The sequence below is a fragment of the Phyllobates terribilis genome, unplaced genomic scaffold (genome assembly GCF_046119375.1).
Source record: "Phyllobates terribilis strain yellow unplaced genomic scaffold, ASM4611937v1 Scaffold_12__6_contigs__length_324123572, whole genome shotgun sequence".
Taxonomy (NCBI): Eukaryota; Metazoa; Chordata; class Amphibia; order Anura; family Dendrobatidae; genus Phyllobates; species Phyllobates terribilis.
Genome location: NW_027362772.1, coordinates 207,969,611 through 207,984,675, shown reverse-complemented (window position 1 = coordinate 207,984,675; position 15,065 = coordinate 207,969,611). Strand labels below are relative to the sequence as shown.

Genomic DNA, 15,065 nt, shown 5'->3' with positions numbered 1-15,065 from the left:
TAAAATTACATTTTGTAGGTCACACCTCCCGAAATAAATACAATAAAATGTAATCAAAACGTTGTATTTCTGCATTTTGTATGGCATGTAGTTTGGGCAGTTTGTCTCGAGTTCATCTCTGAGGTTACTTGCCCTTACATGAAGGGATGTATCGTAGTGACCAAATCTTTAGCACCATGTTCCGTAGCACTGTACAAATCACAATTTTACATCCAGTATGTCAGTTGCAATTATAAAGATCTTACAGTCTAGGATAATAGGATACAGTATGTATAGTAGCGGTAGCAGCTTCCTACTATGTCTTTCTCTTGACTACAACCTTCCCCGCTCCACTAGTCTCCGTTTCTGCCGTTGTGTAACCTGCTGCACTCACTCTCTTTATTTCAAAAAGTCATTGACACGTTGACCTTATAGTTTGTATATAGAAGTGTGCTGTAGAGCTATTTCTTGCTATTTCTGTTATTTATGCGATGACTTGTTGATCACTGGAGAACCATGTTGCTTGTTATTCGCCTTAATTGGCCATGGAGGCGATATATGAGCTTCTAGTCTGTTCTCATTTATTCTCTGATTCCAACAGTCCTTAAATGCACCACTACTTCCCTCCCCTCCCCTTCCTTTCCTAAAAGCCCCATTCTTTCCTCTTTTTCCCTTCCTTACTTCTTACACCCTAGCAGGGACGCAATTACGCTATAATGGACATCTGATAAATTGTTACGGGAGGTTACATATTGGAAAGAGCTAGTCTGAATTTATTTTTAGACCATAATTAACATTGAAGATGATACAGTATGTTTTTCTTACAAAATAGATTTTTTTTCATTGAATTGTATTTTGAAAACTTTTGAAAATTATTTGTTTGTATTTTTATTATCACTGGAAATGGAACTGGGAGCAATGTTTTAAAGGATATGGATGTCTATAGGGGGAATTTTAGCTTTACCTAAATTCATGTATTTTTTGTTAAAATCCCATTTTTGCAGTAGGGTTTTGTTACAAATGTTGTTGTGTTTGGCTTGTGCGACCTCGGTGCGCCACAATACACAGCAGACTGCAGAGTAAGGTAACAGTGAATGTTGTCTGTGAGCTCCACCTGGGCTTGTAGCCCTTACCTCTCTTCTCCTGAACTTTCTTCTAACTTGATTGGTTACCAAATCAAACTAAGCAGAAGTAAGCTCAGAAGATTGTTCTGAGGGAAGACCAGCTCACTCGTGTTAACTCATGCTGCAATCTGCTACATAGTGCGATACATAGAGAATGTAAAAGCTAAACCATCCAACATTTTTTAATGATATCCTACTGTAAAAAAAATTGTTAATTTTAAAATATAAGCATTTAAGTAAAAAAGAAAAGAGGAAAAATTACCTCCAAAGGAGTCCATATTGATTAATATAGAACATCACTACAGTAATGTATTAATTTCACACAAAGCCTCGCTTTATCTTAGCTTTTTATAATATAATGGACCTTTACAACTTCTAAGAAGGTAAATGTTATGTGCACTGGTGTATGTGGTCCAATTAACATCAGTAATTAGGTGGCAATAGCCAATAGTACGTACTATTTGCGTCTCTGCCTATGGGTTATAGCATGAATCCAGAGCCTGATATTGTCCCTTTCCTTGTCTTTCCTACCCAGAATTCCCTTTCACCCCGACTCCTACAGGACAGACGTTCAGGAGCGACTCCTCCATGTTCTCCGCGACAATCATTGGAGGGGCTGTAGGCGGAGCGGTTCTAGTACTAGCTGTTTCAGTTGTCTTGTTTGTGCTGCTTCGAAGACGACATCACACCTTCAAGGGGGACTACAACACTAAGAAGCACGTGTACGGGAATGGCTACAGCAAGGCTGGTGTGGCGCAGCACCCTCCGATGGCGCAGAGTTTGCAATACCCTGAGGACTCTGATGATGAAAAGAAACCAGGCCCAGTGGGAAGCATTAGCTACGAAGAGGAAGAAGATGATGATGGTATCGATGGGCGTAAACTGAGCACAAAGTATGACGATGAATCCAAGCGCCCTTATTTTACAGTGGAAGAGGGAGATCGTTGTGGTTATGGTGAGGACAGAACTCTAGGTTTCCAATATGAGCCTGAAGATCTCCCCGATAGTCTTGTGCCCCAGAATGATGGTTCCTTCATCTCAAAGAAGGAGTGGTACGTGTGAGAGTGGTGCAGCGAATAAACTGACATATGTGGCTGGACACATGCACATGCCCTGGCCCTTAAGATGGGGAAATGTCTAAGGCTGTCGGGAGCAATGATTACGTGATCAGAGCATTGTCTTGTTTCTTGATATATAAATATAAAGTCTTTTTTTATGCGTCACAACTTCAGGGTCTTTGTGACCTGAAAAAAAAAAAAGAACCCCCTACCTAACCATTATACATGCAGCCTCATGTAACGCTGTCGTAAGATGACGTAAACCTTACAAACAGGGTCACCGTCTCATCGTGTTTCAGTTCATTGTCATGAGATGACACACAGACACAGCATGCTTTTCTTTTTTTTTACACAGTAGATGTTGTGCAGAATGCACAATTACTTGATGTCGCCATTAATAAGAAACCATGACTTAATTCTGTCACTGATGCTGATGTGCATAGCATACTACTGAAAAGGCAAGAAAAGAAGCGTCCTAATATTCAGACCACACGGAAACTGCACAGCTTCAGTTACGTAAAGACCTATCCCCAACCAACCTTTGTATGTGTACGTAAAAATATGCAACCGGGAAATGGGTCCGCTGCCCTCTCCTATGTAAAGTACATTGCGTCCTGCCATCCATTGCTGTAAACACTGGAATCTACTGATGGCTTCTCTGTAGACTGTTTGATCATTTTATTATTTGTCTTCTGTTGGGAGTTTCCTTTTTTTTTCCTTTATTTTAGGTACAGGCTGCTATGCTGCCACAGATACAATGCTATTTTGCAGGGTGATCATATCTAAGAACGTGTGGTCTTGGAGGCTTGTCACAATTTTGTGTATTTTTATTTCCGTCTGGACAGATCACAGTGGACATTTCTGACCAACCCCCCTGTACTATCATACTGATGTTGGATCATGTTATTGCACCCGTCCTCCAAGCTTCCACCCAAAAACACCACATACAAAACTGCCAAAGCGGTCCACACAATTGTACACTGCTGATATCTGCTGCTCTGTGGTCACCAATGACTGAATCCGAAAAGGGGAACATTTTTGTGTTCCTGACAAAGTAATGCAATTGTGTAGTATAAGGCAATGGGTCAGCCGGCTTATTATTTTCACATAACATTAATACAACATTTTCATTTTGTTAATCATCACATTGTGGATACCTATAATTCATAAAAACCTGAATTACCGTCTGTGTCGTATTGTTTTACCTGCGTAGCTTCAGGAAATGGCAGACTGAGATCACATGTATGGTTTGAGGGGATTTTTTTTAATGATTTTTCTGTTAGGCAGTAAAAGCTGTATCGTATGTGTATAATGGCTGATATATGTGGCCAGGGTTGGACTGGCCCACCAGAGAACCGGAGAATCCACTGGTGGGCCCTGGCTTCTCCTTCAGGAGAGTTCATAGTGCAAACCTTGCAGCTGCTATGGGGCTCTTGAGTGGGGGAGAAAGGTGGGCCCTCAGAATCAAATCCTCTGGTGGGCATAATGTTCTTCAGCCTGAATGTGACCATACCATATATTGCTTGTTACAATCTCAGAGTTGGATGGAGCTGTAATATGGCTCCCATATATTGGCCCTTACTGTATGGCTTCAAATTCATGCTTAGGTTTTTTTTGTCAGGTTTTGAATGAATCTGACATTAAAAAAATGTGGCATGCTTCTTGTGTTTAGTGCAGAGGTGTGCTCCTCTAGAAGAACTGCTTGTGAGGAGAATATCTCCGTACATGGCGGCATGTGACAGCAGAAAAAGGCCGTGGAGTTCCCTACCAGTCAGGCATATGGCCCTCAGGGGTGCATTTACAAGATATAATAACTGTAGAATAAAGACATGGACCGCACATCCAACACTTGTACATTGCTCTATTGGAGCTAAGTAAAATGTACAAATCTGAACACAAGGTTAGAATCCTAGAATGTTAGAGTTGGAAGGGACCTCCAAGGTCATCGTGTCCAGGTTCTCAGTATTCTGATCAAAATGTATGAAGCTCACTGCCAAGTCACGGTGTGCCCCTAACTTGTCAGGCGTAGTGCTGTGTGGCAACTACCACCGTATCAATACCGCACTAGCAAGAGGAGCGACCTAGGTCCCCACAGCACCAATGCACAAAGGAAAAGTGCCCATGGCTCCAGGTCACACCACCCCACTGGCACAGCACCACAACAGCAATGGCCGCCACACAGCACCAACACTAAGTGGAAGGAGCTGAGCTGAGAGGTGGTGCCCCTCTTGAAGTCTCCTGTCTATTGTTCAGTTTTGTAAATTTTTGCTTAGCCGAAATAGATCAATGTATAAGACTAAGGCCTCATGCAGTTGTCCGATTTCTCCAGGTACGAGAAAAACTGACTGATTATTGTGATCAGAGTTTGATCAGATTATGGTCCGAGTGTCATCAGTTTTTCTCGTGCATGGAAAAATAAGAAAAAAAAGTTTCTCCACTTTCTCCATCCTGACAGTCCTTGGAAAATGGACCACACCCAAATGTCATTTGAGTGTGACCCTTTTTTTTTCATAGACCCATTGACTTGTATTGTTGATTTTGATCCAACCTAATCAAAATGGGACATGTCTCCAAGATTTTTTGCGGACCTCAGTCCACAAAAAGTTAGACATTTCAATGGCCCCATAGAATTTTACAGGTATGAGTGCTGTCAGTGAAAAAGACAGATAGCACTCGTACGAGGAAATTGGATGTCTGAATGAATCCTTAGATCCTTGTCTTTTTTTCTACATCTATAGTACATATACAAGATCCTATCCAAGAATTGTATAAAACATTGGGTCAATTTTCCATAGGGTTATCAGCTTTCAGCTTGTGTTCCTCACACCTATCACATAACCATATATCTATATTCTGTACATTATGCATAATCAAAAATTTTCTCCTTCCCTTGTGTGTCCCTGACTGTGCTTTGATTCAAAAAAAAAATTGGGTTTGTTAATGCCCAATGTTTAGAGACTATGAGGACAATTCATTAAGATCTTTCACCAGAAATCTTAACACATTATCAAGTTGCAACGTTTTTGTGCAACTGGGCCGAAATATTGTGACTTCTGGCGTTTACATGCCAGTGTTGGCCAGCTACACCAATATGGGGGGAACATATTCATCATAAGTTCCGCCACTAAAGTGTCATAAATGACTTCAGAAATATATGCCGGCCTAAGGCTGGGGTACATTTCTGGCTGCGCATGCTGAGTATCAGATGCGCCTGACTAGTTAAGCGCCAATAATTACACTGCAGTATAATACTAGTGAACGGGGTCACCGGTAAGGTAAGGAAGGAGATGTTAAAGTCATAAAAAAATCAAACTGATTCCAACTTTTTGCTACTTGCTTGTGTGCACAGTACCTTTCCAGTCAAATTGCGACCCCAATCACTTGCAGTATGCTGCAATGTAACGGCCTAAACAAGAACCTCCCCAGTGGGAGGACACTTTACTTCTGGAATTTTGGGTCAATGCTCTTATTAATGAGTTATCTACGGTTAGTTTCTGTTATCTGTGAATAAAGCTTATTTATTAAATGACGAGATATTGGATATTGATACCTCCTTGCTCTAAGTAAATTGACACAGTCCTGTTTACACCCAGCGGCAGACGCCTATATCTGATATATATTATATATATATATATATATATCTATGATACAAGACATTTACCTATGGGAACTGGCAATAATGAGGACAGATTTTCAGCCTCTAGATGTAGGCAAAATTGTCTCTATTCATTGATAATAAGCAGAGATATTAAAAAGGATGCAACTAGGCGTTTTATTACAAATAACTGGAAACCCTCTTTATTTCCCTGTTTTTTTTCCCCAAGAAACTGTGATCAGATGTTTATCACACTGAGCAAAAAGATTTTGTATTTCCCTTCTAAACATTCTTGATAAGGAGTATAATGGCAATGTTGAATATAAAGGTAATGTTCAATATGATGAAATGTTGGGAGGATTTAAATCTCTCACTGGCGGGGTACATCACTACAAGTCATCTGCAGCAGTACCAATACAAGACAAAGCTGCTCACCCTGTACATATCATTGACAATTTTGACAGAAAAAAATATTATTTTTGAATAAAGACAGATGGAAATAAGTAAAATAATTTTGCATAGACAACACACAGAAAGAGCTTATCATGGCGCAGTGTGTCCAACCTTATTAGGTAGTAATATTGCTGAGAAAGACATTGGAATAAGGAAGGCAAGATGTCCGTGTGATCTCGTCCTACAATTGGAGTAGAATAAAATAAGTATCATATATGAACATAGTGAAAACTGCAGTAATGCAGAGAATACTATACCTGCATGATATACAGTACATACATTTCATGGATGACTGCCGATACGTCACTTGATGGAAGAGAGGACGACCATTTAGTGCCCGATACTTTTACCATAAGTTTAAAGGGAACCTGTTGCATCACCCAATCTGCCTGGATCATAGGCAGCATGACTCGCAGACGACCCCTGCACTACATACACATGTGTTTTATATTGATCGCTGCGACGTTTCAGAAAGAAGCATAGGTGGAAGGGTGACCCGGGACAATGTGACTGGTCCAGTAGGTGTCCCTGATGGCTGCTCTCCGCCTGCTTAGCTAGACTGACAGGTCGCTCACTATACATCATCATAGGGAAAGAGATCAGTGTAGCCTAGCAGGTGGGAAAAGGCGTCAACGACACGCCTATCGGACTAGCTTTAACCTCAGCTTTTCTCTACAATGTCACGTTATTTCAGAGTAAAGCATACTGTATATATTTGCAATGTGTGAGCCAGTCTGATTCATCCTGCCTGCAGGTCAGGCTGCATGAACCATGTGACAGGCTCCCTTTAAAGGGGTTGTCTCGTGACATATTTATAGCAAATACACAGGATATACGTACTATGATGTCTAATAGACATATTTGTGTGACTACCAAACACAGCAGAGCAGGTGTGTATTCAGTACTCCCATAGCAGAGAATGCGGAGCGGAGAGCATGCGTGACCATCTCTCCTGTCACTGCTGCAGGGGCACCAGTCAGAATGGTTCATCTGAGGCATCTGGAGATAAGTTATACGGGACCCGCATGTATTATACATTTATGACCAAACCTGCTGATATGCCATACATGTCTGTCACTACACAGCTACTTAAAACATCCTGTTTTTCATCTACTCCAACATCTGCAATGTCAGGATATCGCCCTACACTGATCAAGCTGAAAATTATAGAATCGTAGATTTTTTAATTTCTTGTCTGTGAGAGAGTCCTCAATTTAACAAGTATATTAAAAAGCCTACTCCTTTAATTAAATTTAGTGCATCTGGCGCACAGCAATTTTTCCTTTTAGACCAGCAAAAAATATGTTTTAGAAATTGGTTGCCATAATCTGTACGGTTTAGCTTTTCTTGTTCCTGCATTTTTCACTTGTTTAGTTTCATCATAAGGATGCAGGATTTCTTGTGTGAAATTCCTGTAGATGGAGTAGGGAAGACCTGAAGCTGAGCTTCACAGAATCCACACTGTCTATTGAATTGTAGTTGGCAGGTTGATATGGCAACCTGAAGCACTAGATCCCCTAAAATTCTCTATGGCTGATTATTGGCACCATATGTTAATGAAGTCTGGCACATCCTTGCTAGGGGGCTGTTGTCAGTGGCAATTCTATTGTTTCCCTAAAAATAAAGCAGCTTTAACATATAACAGCTGCTTACCTGCTAGGTAATGTATACTGCTGTCTTACAGGGGTTGCAATAAGATAAATGAATACAGATTATATTGAGATTTTAATAAAATATATTTTTACTAAATAATATATTATAGTAAATCTGAATGAAATGTATGAAAGCCGCTTAACTGGCTAGTTTTTGTAGTTTTTACATTTTTTTTGCTAATGTCTTTGGATTGATTTAAAATTTTCTACATCAATCTCTATTTTACAAATTATATTTAGAAATCTTGCACTTTTTACACTGGGCCAAATATTAGAATCATAATCCCTGTTCTTTTCAGCAGACTCATGGTCATCAACAGCAACAGACCGGATCTTATCCCATTGACTTATATACAAGTATATTCTGCTCATGCTCTGAACTGGGCAAAGTTTATTGTTAATGGAGATGGTGAGCTGTAACATCACCTTCTGTGAATGGTGGGTCCAGTGTTATCTACTGTAAAGGAGCACTGTTATCTTTCATTGTAATCCTGCCTGTGATGATAATGAGACTCCTGAAAAGTGTTCTGTGCAGAACAAAATATTAATATTAATGTAAAACATACATTTTCTGAAATGTTGGTTTTCATTTAGATACCGATATAGAAAATGTAGAAAAAATCCAAATTATGTAATAAATCTAACAAAATCCAAAATATAACCAATAGGTAATTTTCTGTTGACACATTTCTTTTACCCATCTATAAGCAAAAGTGTAAAGAAATTTACAAACTAATATTAATTGTGCTATTTTTTCATACATTTAAATGTGAAATTAATGTCTTAGTAACGAGCACAAGTAAATAAGGCCCCATTCTGTTCTATTGTATCCATTGAGGGTGTAGTCTGAGTTGACTCAAGGCTTCCATCATCGGAAGGTTTTTTCTTTCTTTCATTCCTCCTTTGCTGATTATAAGGTACTGAGCCCACACTGGACTGTACATACGAATGTGTTTCCTGCGGACAGACTGTCAAATTTAGCATTGTAAGTTACATATTGATTTTTCCATGTTCCCTCATCATGAGGTGATGAGACGCATTAAGGCCAGATCTCCTGGGCAGATGAGGTTAACTGCAGCATACGCCTGGTGCCTTTAAATGAGACCTATCACTATGCGTATGGCAAGGAAGCTTACATTGCTAGAGGGGGACGTTCATAGGTCTTCTCATTAACCTAATCTGTAGCTGTGTAGCTAGACCCAAGATAATGAAACCTGACATTTTGTTCATATTACATTAAGGTGCTACATATAATAGGTCCAAAGACCTTGCTAAAATCCCTTCCCTTTCTACAAATGACTTTAACCTGAATATTGAGACTATTAAGCGTCGTTATTTTGCACTTATGAAAATAGGATATCACGCCGACTGTAATTTTAGTGAAATAAAACTGCTTCTCTACTTTTAAAAACAAGAGTTTTCTTAGTAGGGTGATTATTAAATACATCTGTTAAAAGTTCCAATGTTTGAAACAAAACTTGAAAACTCCAAATTCCAATGCCTAAAGGTAAATGCTAAAATTCTGTGTATTTGCGGCCACCACTAGAGGGAGCTCAGGAGCCTACCGCATACTGTTCATACATTGAACTTAAAAGTAAAGCACTAAGCTCCACAGCTCCTCTAGTGGTAGCTGCAGGCAGCAAAAATGAAACCCCTGAGTACATCTGTGTAGGGAACTTGTAGCCATATTTTAATTTATTTAAATGAATCCAGAGAGAGAGAAAATTATCGAGTGATATAAACTTGAAAATCATTGAAATGTAGTCTGGTTGCCGCATGCTGCTAGAACTTTTATTAAGAAATAAATCAAGTGATTCAAGATGTTGAACCTATTTGTATTTTATGTCCGTTTCCAGATATTTCACAGTTCGGGAACATCCCAACTTTCTCTAGTCAAGGTTTATTTAGTTTCAAGGATTCTACTATCAAAATATTATCTGCGCTATCAACTAGTTTCAACCTAAAGGATTTCTTCAAGAAATATTAATTAAAAAATAATTTAAACAAAACATTGTGTATCTGATGCCGGTGGTCTTCAGTGGTCTCTGCTTACTTTCCTGCACGTGATCATGTGCACACACATGACTGCTGCAGCCAATCGCTGGCCTCAGCATTGATTGTTATATGTTTGAAATGAAACAACTGAGGCCAGTGATTGCCTATAGCGGTCATTTGGGTAGACGTCATGTGATCACCCGCAAGGAAGTGAACAGAGACCAGCTGAGACCCCCAAACCGGCAGGACTGGCGTGGCGAGGGACTTTATATTTCCTATTATTCACAACCACCTTTAACAGTATATATACAACATACAGGTGCTTCTCACAAAATTAGAATATCACCAAAAAGTTAATTTATTTCAGTTCTTCAATACAAAAAGTGAAACTCATATATTATATAGAGTCATTACAAACAGAGTGATCTATTTCAAGTGTTTATTTCTGTTAATGTTGATGATTATGGCTTACAGCCAATGAAAACACAAACGTCATTATCTCAGTAAATTAGAATAATAAAAAAAAACACCTACAAAGGCTTCCTAAGCATTTAAAAAGGTCCCTTAGACTGTTTCAGTAGGCTCCACAATCATGGGGAGGACTGCTGACTTGACAGATGTCCAGAAGGCAGTTATTGACACACTCCACAAGGAGTGTAAGCCACACAAGGTCATTGCTAAAGAAGCTGAGTGTTCACAGAGTGCTGTATCCATGCATATTAATGGAAAGTTGAGTGGAAGGAAAAAGTGTGGTAGAAAAAGGTGCACAAGCAACCGGGATAACCGCAGCCTTGAAAGGATTGTTAAGAAAAGACCATTCAAACATTTGGGGGAGATTCACAAGGAGTGGACTGCTGCTGGAGTCATTGCTTCAAGAGCCTCCACACACAAGCGTATCCAGGACATGGGCTACAAGTGTCGTATTCCTTGTGTCAAGCCACTCATGACCAATAGACAACGCCAGAAGCGTCTTACATGGGCTATGGAGAAAAAGACCTGGACTGTTGCTCAGTGGTCCAAGGTGTTGTTTTCAGATGAAAGTAAATTTTGCATTTCATTTGGAAATCAAGATCCCAGAGTCTGGAGGAAGAGTGGAGAGGCCACAATCCAAGCTGCTGGAGGTCTAGTGTGAAGTTTCCACAATCAGTGATGGTTTGGGGAGCCATGTCATCTGCTGGTGTAGGTCTACTGTGTTTTATCAAGAGCAAAGTCAGCGCAGCCGTCTACCAGGAAATTTTAGAGCACGTCATGCTTCCCTCTGCCGACAAGCTTTTCGGAGATGGAAATTTCATTCTCCAGCAGGACTTGGCACCTGTCCACATTGCCAAAAGTACCAATACCAGATTTACAAACAACAGAGTCACTGTGCTTGATTGGCAGCAAACTCGCCTGACCTTAACCCCATAGAGAATCTATGGGGTATTGTCAAGAGGAAGATGAGAGACACCAGACCCAACAATGCAGACGATCTGAAGGCTGCCATCAAAGCAACCTGGGCTTCCATAACACCTCAGCAGTGCCACAGGCTGATCACCTCGATGCCATGCTGCATTGATGCAGTATGATGCAAAAGGAGCCCCGACCAAGTATTGAGGGCATTTACTGAACATACATTTCAGTAGGACATTTCGGATTTTAAAAACATTTTTCAAGCTGTTGTTATAAAGTATTCTAATTTACTGAGATAATGACTTTTGTGTTTTCATTGGCTGTAAGCCATAATCATCAACATTAACAGAAATAAACACTTGAAATAGATCACTCTGTTTGTAATGACTCTATGTAATATATGAGTTTCACTTTTTGTATTGAAGGACTGAAGTAAATAACATTTTTGGGGATATTCTAATTTTGTGAGAAGCACCTGTATTTATATCATGCTTGAAACTTTTTAACATCTTCTAATGGGAGATGAAGGGTCGCAGCATGGAACCAATTTTTTTTTATTTTGCATAACCATGTCCCCTTTCTGACAAACCACACCCTATTGCCATCCTCAAAGAAAAGTTCTCATCAGAAAATGACCTATTGATTAAATTAGGTTTTTGTGTTTAAGTATTCAGGAAGGTCCATATTAAAACCTGTATGAAAAAAAATGTAAATCTTGCAACCTACTTTTGTTTCAGGAAACAACACATGTACATAGACATAATTATCATCACAGTGTCTATTGAGGCTATGCAAGGGTCATTGTGACGGCAGGGGGGCAGGATCAGCTGTGACATCACCTGTTATGATTGGTGGATCCTGTGTTATCAGCTGGGTGGGGTAACCTGTCATTATTATCCAGCCTCTGCTGATAAGAAACCTCCTGTAAACTATTCTTTAAAGTACAGTAAGTAAGAGTCTAAAGCAGCCCTAGTGGCCAGTGTGAAATGCAATGTAACAATTCATGTGAAACCAAATCTGGTGTAAACAATAGGACATTTTCTAATGATGTTTTCCCTTTTAAATGTGTCTCTGAATATCATTGTTTTCTGGGAAGTTTCTGCAAATCTTAGGAAGTTTTCTGATAGTATGGGAGTCTGGGAAGTGTCCCCTTTTTCTGAGGAGGCTCCCGACATGCCGGCACTGTTGGCGAGTGTTATCTACTTGTGCAGAAATTTCTACAAGACCCTTGAAGTTCTGGTCTTGGATTACACAATGGCTGTGATTAGATCCAGGTTCTGATGGGGATGATGTGTTGTGTCTGTGTGGGGTCACGTGAGTCATCATCTCATGGCTTCATCAGTTTTCATTACAATATTTCTTATAAAAAATGTCTGATCCAATATAAATTGCTTCTCGGCCACTTCAGCTTGTGCGGCCCATGCACCGCTCGCAGGAAGCCATCCACATGTATAATTCAGAGTATTGGCTCATTTCCTCAATATGTTGCCGTTCTATTATTGCCGTGCCCAGCACAATAAACTGCTGGTTATTTTGCAGCGTTCCCCCTACAACACTACACCTGTCTCTTCATAATAGCTGCCAGCATCAATATAAAACCCGATATATCAAGTGCATCAGCCTTTGTTTTATACGTCTTTTGGCTCCAATCTTCTTTTTAGGAAGCCTCACGTTTATGAATGTTCATATCAGTCTACCATGTGAATACAAAGGTTTCTATAATGCTTGGCCAAGCAGAGCCATGAACGTCACAGATGTAGCAGAGCTAAGAATGTTGTTTTCCGCTTTCTATAAAATACCGCAACCACCTGATAATTCCTACAGTATTGTACATTTACATGCAATCATATAGAACAAACTGCTATAATCTGATCAGTTGTTGCAAGTAACAGACGTGACTCTGCTACATCTGTACATAAAGCATTGGGAATCAACGTCAAGATCCAACAAGTACACGATTAGCATATCTTGAAGTTCTGCTGCCCTGTTTTGTATATAATAATCATTACATAGCAATGTGTTAAGCAAGTCTTACATGTAACATATGCACACGTACATGCATCCCATGTATTAATGTACACATGTATTGCTTCACTGGCTATTCCTTACATGCAGGTCCTCTCCCATCCTGTTTTTAGGGTGCGGGGAGGACGGAGCTTCGACATATTAGTGAATTTTGTGCTGTAATTTTGTACAGGTACCTTCATTTGACCTCTGTATTTTAGTTTTGCAGTTATTTTCTTCTGTAATGTATTCTAGGTTGAGGGTGGGTCTCCCAATGTTGGACTTTGGGAAAGTCAAAGTTTGGTATTGTAAAAAAGAAAAAAAAATTAAGTGGATAACACAAATGTGATGTACATTTTATAAAATAAAGATTTATAAAATATTCCCGTCTGTTTCTCCAGTCGAACTCTGTGAAACTCATTGACCTCTTGTCTCTGCCGTTCTCATATATCAAGGTTTTTGCCGGCTGAAAAGTGCCGCTTGTGAAACGAGGTATCAAACAATTGTCTGGGAGGCGAGTAATGCTGCGCTGCTGCCGGGAGGTACATCAATCCAGGATTCTTGATGTGTAAAAGATATGCAGATTATTCTCAACGCGTTTCAATGTCTGTCTGGCTTCTTCCTCAGGAGATCACAGAAAAGTCTTCTTGCACGCTGTTAGGATTGGACTTGCTATAGTTCATCATTATATAATTAAAGGAGTATGGGCTTGTGATAAAAGTCTGCAGTTACTCTGTGACTGCAGACATCTGAATCCTCACAGCACGCACACTGTATGCTATCAGAATTTCATGGCGGTAGCGAGAGCGGGCAGCACATGTCTAGTCAGCACGTGACCACATCTAAAATTGCATATTCGTGGTTAGGTGAAATCCCACTTTCACCACCAGCGTTAGAGAATCCTGACAGTGTGAAGTGTGCGCGCTGAGAGGATGCAAAAGTCTGCAGTCACATAGATTGACTGCGGACATTCATCATAAATCAGGACAACCCCTTTAATGCTACTAACATAAATACAAATGTAACCCTTAACCCCGTCATGACTCTCATTTTTTCCTTCCCTTTCTCCAAGCACCATAATTTTTTTTTCTGGCCATATGAGGGCTTGTTTTTGTGGGACTTTTTTTTTTTTTTTTTTAATTATTTTCATATTTTTAAAAACATTTTTTTTTTACTTTTTATGGTCTACAATAGTCCCCTGAGGAGACTTGAAGATGCGATCATCCGATCGCTTGTTTTTATATACAGTACAGACCAAAAGTTTGGACACACCTTCCCATTTAAAGATTTTTCTGTATTTTCATTACTATGAAAATTGTACATTCACACTGAAGGCATCAAAACTATGAATTAACACATGTGGAATTATATACTTAACAAAAAAAGTGTGAAACAACTAAAAATATGTCTTATATTCTTGGTTCTTCAAAGTAGCCACCTTTTGCTTTGATGACTGCTTTGCTCACTCTTGGCATTCTCTTGATGAGCTTCAAGAGGTAGTCACCGGAAATGGTCTTCCAACAATCTTGAAGGAGTTCCCAGAGATGCTTAGCACTTGTTGGCTCTTTTGCCTTCACTCTGCGGTCCAGCTCACCCCAAACCATCTCGATTGGGTTCAGGTCTGGTGACTGTGGAGGCCAGGTCATCTGGCGTAGCACCCCATCACTCTCCTTCTTGGTCAAATAGCTCTTACACAGCCTGGAGGTGTGTTTGGGGTCATTGTCCTGTTGAAAAATAAATGATGGTCCAACTAAACGCAAACCGGATGGAATAGTATGCCGCTGCAAGATGCTGTGCTAGCCATGCTGGTTCAGTA

The 15,065-nt window shown here is 39.9% G+C and overlaps 1 protein-coding gene across 4 annotated transcripts in view; it reads left to right on the top strand.

The window, feature by feature from the left end:
* NECTIN1 (nectin cell adhesion molecule 1) overlaps positions 1 to 15,065 on the top strand; it is a 463,174-nt gene that overhangs the window by 138,814 nt on the left and 309,295 nt on the right. Inside the window, exon 6 of one of the 4 annotated variants that reach the window (XM_073656639.1) lies at positions 1,639 to 3,344. The exons of the other annotated variants lie outside the window; for them this stretch is intronic. Within the exon in view, the coding sequence (XP_073512740.1) occupies positions 1,639 to 2,165 (527 nt within the window). The 3' untranslated portion in view covers positions 2,166 to 3,344. Of the gene's footprint in view, positions 1 to 1,638; positions 3,345 to 15,065 lie in introns of those variants that run through there. 4 annotated transcript variants of the gene reach the window in all.